This window comes from Platichthys flesus, chromosome 10 (assembly GCF_949316205.1).
Source record: "Platichthys flesus chromosome 10, fPlaFle2.1, whole genome shotgun sequence".
Classification (NCBI taxonomy): domain Eukaryota; kingdom Metazoa; phylum Chordata; class Actinopteri; order Pleuronectiformes; family Pleuronectidae; genus Platichthys; species Platichthys flesus.
Window position 1 is genome coordinate 4,488,059 of NC_084954.1, and position 10,127 is coordinate 4,498,185.

Consider the following 10,127-nt stretch of genomic DNA (forward strand, 5'->3'; position numbering starts at 1 on the left):
CACCCAGGGACAGTCGGAGCCGGGAGCAGCTGAGCAAAGACTGGAATGCAAACGTTCCCGGACCGGGTCGGACTTCCAGAAACTTCCTCTTGGCTAACATGGGAATCACGTTTCCACGTCCCCCGAGAGACCAGCAGGAGGGAAGACACATGTTTCATTGTACATATTTATAGATGTTATGGAATTATGGGCGTCACCGATGCATTATTTGACAGTCACTGAGTTGTCACTCGTCCCCAGAGCCTGAAGTAAGGTCTCTAACTTGGACCAAAGGATTTTTAACTTACACTATTATAAAACAGAGAAATTTGTTGATTTCATCACAAAAACAATGTGAAATATAAACTGATTATCAAACTAACTTTCAGCACAGAAGTTCGGTTCTCCTCCCTGATTCAGTGACGGAGGGTGAGGGAGCTCCGGCTTCTGCTCCGCCGGTGGCCAGTGGGCAGTCGGCGTGCGATCGGTGACAGAGCAGATGAAATGAAAAGCACTTGATTGTCTGGAGGCGTTTTTCCACAGTGTCTGTTGAGGAGCCTGCAGAGCTCAGTCCTCAGAACCAGGTCAGGACAAGCCGGGGCCGTCTTATTTTATGCTCAGCTCGCGGCTACGTCCCGATTGAAGACAGATTTCAGCAACAGATGGGTGGAGGAGCAGGATGGGACCGGGACCAAAGAAATGGGGGGGTGGGGGGGGGGGGGATATGCATTTCACTGTTTTGATTAGTTTAATTAGCACGGATGAAGCTAATAAGGAGTTGAACAGTGGAAGATTGTAAACTAAAGCCGGCTGCTCATTTCAAGCCAAACACTATTGATTCTTATCTAATCCGGTCTTAGCTCAGTTACCAACAGTTGGGAGGATTGGAAACTCAGTCCATTGACACATTTAAGCTTATTCATTGTTTTCATATAAAACAGTGGTGGTATCATGCTAACAGTCTCCTTTACATCATCAGAGGATCTGTTTTTAAAACAGTGAACACGGGTCTATATAAAAACATTCCTTCCTGGTGTGTTTTAGGGTTTGTTAAAATCCTTAAAACAGAAACCAAACCCCGACAAAATCAGAGTAAATTATCATTTGCGGCCGACACGATGAGATTTCCATCAGTTTCCTGGATGATTGATGAGAACTATTAAAGATAAGTTGCCCTGCATGATATTTACATCTCATCATTCTTAGAATTTGCATTTTTCATTCCTTTGCCACGGGAAACAGACTTCACCGTCATGGCGTGATTCATGCTCTTGTAAATTTAACCCTGGCAGATACTGTACCCTCGGAGAGTCAAGCGTTTCCCTTCTTTTTATTATTTTTTACAATTTTACCTCAACAAATCTCCTCTCACATTAATGCAAAGCGACTTCGAGTCGGCCCCGGGGATTAAAATACATCTTGTTAACGAGGGAAAGTAGAAATAAAAGCATCCTGCTGCGTTCAGGTGGAGAAGAGGAGGATGCTGGAATGTTTGGAATGTTGGGGGGCGGGGGGGGGGGGGGGGCTTAGGATGTCCCTGCTCTTTGGGAACACTAACCAGCTCGGTAATTAAGAAGAGTGGGAACACGTGCATGAAATGAATAATTCACCAGCAGCTCCGGGGACGTGCAACATGTTTCCTCCCGTGACCGAGCGAACTGTCCAATCTGTCGCGGGAAAGCGCGTCACAGCCAATTTGGATTAGAAGTGCCCCCCCCATCCAGGAAGTGGGAAGTGCAAGGACAGGAGGAGGAAGGTGTAATGTCACTGCTAAAGTCGTAAAGCCGCGTGCAAAGCAAAAGCGCTCCTCTTCAAGCTAATTATAAAACACACACACACACACACACACACACACACACACACATATATATCCACAAAACGCGTCCCCGGCAGAGACAGATTTTGAGTTCCCATAACCTACTTTCACCAAAGCTGCATTACCTCTCGGAAATGTTTCTTTTTTTAAGTGCCCCGCTGTTTCTCAGGGCTGCGGGGGGGGGGGGGCTAAGTACTCTCTCTGATGTTCTTTAAACACGTCTTTAGGCTCGCTTAATCCCGAGTGCAACAACACACTCATTGGGTTACACACTGTAAACAGACGCAAAGTGAAGGTCAACTTCTGGTGACACAAAACACCGTACAAATGGATAAAAAAAAACACACACACACACACACACATGCTAATTCCCAGCGATGAAAGAAATTGAAATCAGTGTAATTTTGCACAGCGTGATCAGCGATTGTGTATCAGATTGTGTATCAGCACCCGGAGACACCAGGATGAAAGGTTGTTGTGTTTACATGAACTGCCGCCGCCCTCGGAGAGAACACACTCGGCATTATTAAGCAGGCGGCGATGATACTTAGCGTCTCGGGAACCTTTGTGTTGATAAAGATTAAGCTTGTGCGTCCTCCGACGAGCTGGAGAAAGTTAAGACTCGTCCAGATTGTGTTGCTGCTCCGTGTGCGTAACAAGATCCCTCATGAAACCGTCCTCCACAAGCACCACCTAAGTGGCTGCTGCATTATTCATGTGGCGTCATCAATAATACAGGAGAAGTCTCAGACTATCCACACAGAGAAAGTGAAGAAACCCCCGATAATAGGAAAGTTGCCACAGTTTCCACATGTGAGAAACTCTGAGTCCTGATTGGACGGACACCTGGGACATCACGGCAGGAAATGGGGCAGATGTGATCTATTCTCGTCTGGGCCGGATTTAACTGGCGAGGGCGTCGTCTGCTGCACAGGATCACGTTTCCTACCTGCGGGTGTATTTGGGCTGTGACAACTAAATGACACAAGGTGAGAAGAAACAAGAAGAACAGTGGAGGGAAGAGAGTCGTCCTGGGGGACACCTGAGGAAGAGGAAGAGGAAGAGGAAGCAGCGGTTTCCTAGAGAGCTGTGTCACAACTGGAGACAGATCTGAGCTGCACGGAAACATTTCACAGCAGAGAATCAAACTGACGACTCGGGAACTTCACCAGGAACAAAGCCGGGAAACTGCATTCGGTCTCAAGATGAGTATTTATGGTGTAACAGTCATTTAAGGTTAACGGTTTATAAACAACAGGGAGGTTACTAAGGCTAAAGGCAGCCTGATTGAATCACCCTGAGAACTATCACCCGGCTGTCCCATTTCGAAGGAGTCTTCAGAGGCAACAGACAAATATATCCTGTCTTCCCCGAGCAAGAAGGTTCCTACGGGGGGAGGGGGGGGGGGGGATCCACCAAAACATTCCCAGGATTCATTGCGCTTTGGCAACAAGCAGTTTTTCAAAAGGGATAACGGCGGCGGCGAGAAACAAGACCAACATCTCAGGCTTCTCAGAAATCCTCTGAAAACCAGATCGTCTCATTGGGACACAGCTAACGATGGATTCCTCTGAGCCAACCGGAAACAAGAGTTCTCTATTGAAACTCTAGAATCTGCTCTTTCACATACAGAATGTCTTTTTTTTACATTTTCAAGCTCTTTGATTCGCTCCCTGAAACCTGGAAACATTTCTCTGAAGCTCGACTGAAGCAGAAAGATGTTTGTTCTCCGTGGAATCTTGTATTAAATCCAGTTTGTTGGGTTTTTGCTCTGCCAGGTCTGGATCAGAGCCGTGGGGGTCGACTGAGGATAACTGCATCAGGGCCTGTTTGAAGGTTGTGACTTTATGAGACGATAAAAAGATAAAAAAAACAATGTTCATGATGATTAAGCTGATAAAAATGATGGTGTTGTTAAAATCAGGGTCACTGCAGAATCCACTTTTCTCATGGAACTCATTTACTGTTGGAGGAACTAGATGTAACAGAGCCTGATAAATTATTCAAATGTTGAAAAGCTCCGAAAAATGAAACACCTTGTTTTGGTTGAAACTCATTTATGTAAAGACAGAAGGAGGAATGTAGAAAAAAAGCTTTTCCCTTCTCAGACCACAAAGGGATATTAGCACAGTGGAGTTTGGAAGCAGTTATCTCTCTCCAGCTCGCCGCCCGGAGCCAGTTGAAATATTCAGTTCCCACCAAGAGAAGTTCCACATAAACATATCAAAACAAAAATATCTTCTGTGGATTCTCCAAGAACCCGAGATGCAGCCCGGACGTGAAACATAGTGTTTTGTCAGACTTCATTCGTTTTCACCCGCTGATGACACGTCCACCATGTCTCCTGCTCAGTCTTTCATTAACTCCCTTTCTCTGGGCATTTCTGGGTCAATCTCCTCTTCTTGTTCTTTATCTTCTTTCAAAAAACATTTTCACAGTTCATCTCTTGACATGGCAGCTCGAGGGGTAAATATCTGCAGCATCAACCTACACAGCTTCAACTCATCCGCCAAAACCCCCCCGCCCCCCACCAGTCCTGCCTTTGTCCTCAGTCTCATCCCCTTATCACTGTAATCCAGTCTGCTATCATGAGCTGTGTCTTTTAGCTGCACAGACTCACTCACAGAGAAGATGACACGGGCAAAGATGTAGTCCAAATCATCAGCAATGAAAACCTGACGACAGAAAACGTCCACAAACACTTTGGAACACTTCCTTTTTCAGACCTGAGCCCCAGACGTTACCCGAAAGGTCACAGTTCTTCTCCTTCTCTTCTGAAAATCCATCCAACCATCTCATTCTGACCTTTCAGCCACCAGAGAACCCAACTGGTCATTTATACAGAGACTGAATCCTGACATTACAATTAAATATCCAGGTCGGATGAACAGTGAGGAGGAAAAAAACTAAAAAGTTAAGAGAAACGGCTTGGCTTGCAGAAAGAACCAAAATGGAACCAGCTAGAGCCTCGACCCCATTGGTCGGTGAAATCCAATGCATTTTTTTTCCGTGTGTACAGTAAACACGGCACGTTTCACCTCCTCTGCAGGTTCACACATCCCGGTGGAGCCGCGTCCTGCAGGTCGTCACGCAGCTGAACCGACGGTGGACACGGTGGATGCAGACTGACAGTCGGTCTCATTACAGTGACAGCAGGAGAGGAGGATCCCCGCCCCCCCCGTGTCTGACTTCCACCGGGCTCAGGCAGAAACGACGGGGAGCTCGTGCAGAAATAAAAATCAACTGCCGGAGACAATATCGACCTGGAGACGGAGAAGAGGCTTTTAATACTCCTGCTCTGTGCGTGTCCTCATTATCTTGGGTTTTTTTGGGGGGCATGTTGGATGAGAGATTCCAGAGAACCTGCCAGTGTCGGCTCTTCTGGGTCAGGGGCGTGCGGGCCGTCAGGAGGCTCGGCATCGAACACACGGTGACACTGAAAAGCAGCACATGTGCACGATATGAGAGAGAAATTCCTCAAATTCCTCACGTCGACAAGCGTTTTCCGCTCGTACGCAGAGAGCTCCGGGTTCAAATCTCCTCTGCTGCCACAGATTTATCTCTGCTCTCGTGGTCGAGAGGGCAAATTACTAATTCTCTGCTACAACCGGAGACTTATTTTCTGCAAACCCACACGTCCTCTTGGCTTAAGCCTCCATTTGATTAATCACCTTTAATTGCCACTAAACAGCGCGAGGTGACAGAGCGTGACCCAGATCGCACTCGGGGTCGAGCACAACGTCTGATGGCCTCGGCTTAGAGCTGAGGAGCCTCTCGCTACGTGGAGATGGAACAGCCTGACGATGCCCCTTTACTCAATCTAATGCGATTCACTGAGATTAGCAGCGACAGTCCTGTCAACACACAAAACCCTGCGACACAAATCCGCGGAGGCAGAGCACAGCTCGACGTGTCGCTCTTAAACTCCTGCTCATCTGTTGTAACTGGAATTGACTTTGGAGACATGAAATTGATTAGCATCGTGCTTTAGCCACGGTCATGCAATCCAAGGCAGGGGTTGTGGGGGGGTAGATAAACCCTCAAAGGTTTTTTTACTGCCTATGAGACCAGTGGAGAGGTCAAAAGAGAACAAGCGTGATCACATGCCAGAGAAGGAGCATGAAGAAGTGGGAGTAACGATCTGAAGCGGTGTGCACACATGTGGAGTGGAGGGCGGCTCCGGCTGACAAGCATCTGGGATGGATTCCTCGTGGGGGCCGGTATCTTAGAGACCTCCGCTGCTCCGCACTGCATCCAGAGGGATTCGGTTGACATGGCGGCAGGTGGTGCAGGTCTTTCTCCGTGAAGAGAGAGAGAGAGAGAGACGGAGCGAGCAAGGTTTGTCCCGGTGTAACGAGACGATAGTTTGAGTGTAAAACAGAAAAGCAAGATGTTTGTGTTATGGATGATGAATCAATGATCGATGATAAATCCACAGAGAGAATCATCATCTGCCTTTTCCTTCAGCTCAGCATCACTGTTCACGGTTCTGAACTATTTCCGCTCCTACAGGTCCTCTGACAATCACCTGACCCATGGCACAGGACAACAGACACAGCTCTGGACTTTCAGGTACAAACAGATAAACGACTTAATTAGCCAGGTACATTTTACGATTCCTTTACGACCATCTAGAGGAAGCCATTGCCACCACTTTGGCAACACGTCCTTGAGATCCTACCCTGTGACCGTTCTACAAAAGAGCCATTGAAGCATCCGTAAAAAAAAAATCTGCAGGATATCGAACGCGGTCTCATTTCTTTCCCTGACGATCTGTGCGAGGGAAAAGCCCGGAGCTTCAAAAGATGCCCATCGCCAACGCTGCCAGCCCCCGAGCTCTACGCCATCTGCTCCAGATCGGCAGCTTCAGATGACAGGTCAGGAAGAAGCAGGAAGAAGCAGGTACCCCGATGGAAGCCAAAGCACTGGGCCAACAGGGCAGGATACTGGCACCAGCAGCCCCAGTACCAGTGAGGGGTTTCTAAAAATACTACCTCACCTCTTCTTTTTCTGCCATTTTATATCCGATAGAGAAGAAGAAGAAGAAGGAGAAGAAGAAGAAGAAGAAGAAGAAGAAGAAGAAGAAGAAGAAGAAGAAGAAGAAGAAGAAGAAGAAGAAGAACTGATGGCAGTTTGATGTGAGTGAAGCGCTCAACTCCCCCTCTGATTTTTCCATCAATTTTACAATTGCCCTGAAGATCTGAGGTGACACACTATCACAGCATCATCAGGGAGAGATGAGGGGACTGGAGGTTTGTTAAAGGGCGGTTTTCAAGAGAAATAAGACCAGTGTGTATGTGTGTGTGTGTGTGTGTGTACTCGTTTTTATTACCTCTTTGGGGCTTTCCCATCATAAACACTGACCTTTTCAGAACCAGTGGACCTCATGGGGACCATGATTAATGAAGCAAAACGCAATTTCTGAGCTGGTGGCAAAGGTGACAGGCCAGATGGGAATAGTGGTTCGGCATAAATCGGTCATGGTTAAGGTTGGGTATAAGGTTTTGGTTTGGCTGTCCACAATGTATGGAAGTCAATGAAAAGTCCTGAATGGGCACATACCCCATATTGGGATTTAGGTCCCCACAACACAAGTAATACCTGGACCACACACACAAATGTGTGTGGTCCAGCCTAGGTTCAGGTTCAGGTTTATGTTTATGTTTACGTTAAGGTTAAGGTTAGGGCTAAGTTTAGGTAAGGGTCAGGCCAGTAACAAAGGGTGAGGTCAGAGTAAGTCTCCAGTAAATCAATACAATGTCTTCTGAAGCCATGGAGACTTTGTGTGTGTGTGTTTGTGTGTTTGTGTGTGTACTGAAGAATATCTATATCCAGCTCTACATCCTCCCTCCTCACTGGAAGCTGGACTGTGGGGGTGAGGGTTACTGGTGCAGAGGCATCGACACAAACCCACCCCTGCCTGCTGAGGCCTTCCTGGCCACAACAGACCATCAGCCTCACAAACAACATCTCTCTCTCTCTCTCTCTCTCTCTCTCTCTCTCTCTCTCTCTCTCTCCACACTACAGGCCTGAACCTGTTCTTCACCACTCGCTCTGAGATCCAATATTAGCTCCTGTCTCCTGATCACCAGAGCTGTCAAAGCACAGGCTGTGTGTGTCTGTGTGTGTGTGTGTGTGTGTGTGTGGGGGGGGGGGGGGTCCACTCGTGAACTGAATTGCAAGCAGAGCTCTGCGCACCGTGAGCCAGCAGCGGGGTTCCCGGTTTGGAGACGTGCGCATTCATCATCCGTGTGTCTGCGTGAAATGTGAGCTGGAGATTAAACTGTGCATCTCAACAGGCCACTGGTTTGTGTGTGTTGGTTTTATAAAGCAGTCTTTTAAAAATCTGAAGTAGAACGAGCAGCTCAATGCGTCTGGATGCTGGGCCGAAAAATGATTGTCATGGCGTATGTACCTGTTGCTCAGCTCTCTCTCTCTCACACACACACATACGCACACAGAGGTAAACAACTTGGTGATTTTACGCACGTACCTTGTGCAGTTTCCACATTGCACCCAGAGCCTTGACCTCGTGTGTGCCGTGCTTGCCTTCCTCCAGACACTGGTAACACACCGGCGTCTTACACTGCACACAGTACATGCTCAGGTTCTCCAGCTCGTGCTCCGTGCAGGTGGAGATCTTGCGGGGACTCGTGCGTCGACTTATCCGGCCCTGCGCCGGCGGCACCAGGCGATGCTTGGCGAGGGGCCCGCGGGGAGGATGGCACCTCAGACGGCACGGGTCGCAGTAGAACACGTCGCACTGCTCGCACATCACGCTGGCCTCCTTCGGACTCTTCTCGCAGAGCTGGCACTTGAGAGCAGCCGCCTTGCTCTGCTGGTACCGGTCCACCACCCCTTCCAGCACCCGGTTCTTGGGGAACCCGCGGAGACCCCGCTCGTCCAGGATGAGGCTGCGGTGACACTGCGGGCAGGTGATGCAGGAGTTGCGGGGGATCTGGGGCAGGGAGCTCGGCTGGGGCAGCAGGTGGTGCTGCGGGGGAGGCTGCGGGACCGTCGGGGGGAAAACCCGCACCCCGTTGGGGGACTTCTGGCACGGGGTGGTGGGTGCGCTCACGAAGCCCCCGTAGGAGCCGTAGCCGCTGTCCGCCTCGCTGTACAGGCTCATCTTATCCAGATCCAGGTAGTCGTAGTCGGAGACGCCGGACCCGGAGGCTCGGCTGCTCTGTGGAGACTCCGCGTCGGGGGTCTGCACCAGGATGTTCCGGGCACACGCCTGGCAAATGTTGTGGGAGCAGGGCAGGATGATGGGCTCCCGGAAAAAGGAGCCGCACACGGGGCACTTCAACTCTTCCTCCATCTCGTCCATGTCTGCAGCAGGGAGGTGGCAGATTCCTCTGCGGCGCGCGAACAGACACACAAACACACAAACACACAGAAGTTAGGAGGTGATCGGCTCGTGCGTCACGGGAGCTCCTGTCTCCTGCTCCTGCGATGACTGGTCTGCAGGATCAACCTTCACCGGAGGAGACGCACCACAAGACCGGCCCGGACCCCCGCGGCCCTGCGCCAATCAGCAGCCAGCAAAGAGGCTCGCGCACGCTCCCATTGGACCAGCAATAGGAGTCCGAGCCGCCATTGGACGACTCTCGTGTCAGTGAGGAGACGGTGATGCGCTTTGGATACAGACGGTCCGTGCACGTCAGTGAGCGTGCGACTGCAGCCTTTACTTGTTGACAGGGTATTAACAAGGAGAACATATCAATACTGTTAATCAATCACTGACGTGTGATCCACAGACACAACAAATCGTCAGCAAGGGATTTCGCCACATTCCCCAACCAATGAATATCCTCTGTCTTGTCTTAATGAGGTTTCTCTTAATCTGATTGGTCCAATAGCTGATTAATGGAATAAGTATTCAGAGAATCAACATCACATCAGCAGAGTGTCAGTTTAAAAAGCGACTAAAATCTCTGTAGAGGTTTTTTGTGTATTTGATTTTATTTAGTATATTGGTGTAATATGTTTTAATAAGCACCTTGTAACTTTGGTTTGTGAGAAGCGCGATAGAAAAACAGTTTATTGACTTCATAAAGTGCAAAACTATCATCAGCAAAATGCACCAAAAGCAATAAATCACTGATGTTTCCAGAAAAAAACGTTATTATAAATCACTGTATCATTGATACTCAAGATCTGATGTGTAGGCAACACTTCCCTGTCAGCTACTTTGATTTATGGCATATCCACTAGAGCTGTTTCCCATTTTATAGCATACTTAGGTGGACACATTCAATTATCAGACACATATATTACAAATCACATTTTTTACTCTGTGTCTCTGTCCTCATGTGACATTAATTTTCAA

At 48.7% G+C, this 10,127-nt stretch overlaps 1 protein-coding gene across 4 annotated transcripts in view; it reads right to left on the reverse strand.

The window, feature by feature from the left end:
- The window catches only part of trim9 (tripartite motif containing 9), a 34,977-nt gene extending 25,734 nt beyond the window's left edge, over positions 1-9,243 (reverse strand). For all 4 annotated transcript variants that reach the window (XM_062396476.1, XM_062396474.1, XM_062396475.1 and 1 more), the window contains exon 1: positions 8,289-9,243. In XM_062396476.1, coding sequence (XP_062252460.1) covers positions 8,289-9,125 — 837 coding nt within the window. In that variant the 5' untranslated portion in view covers positions 9,126-9,243. The remainder of the gene's footprint in view (positions 1-8,288) is intronic.
- Between the last annotated feature and the right edge of the window lie 884 nt (positions 9,244-10,127).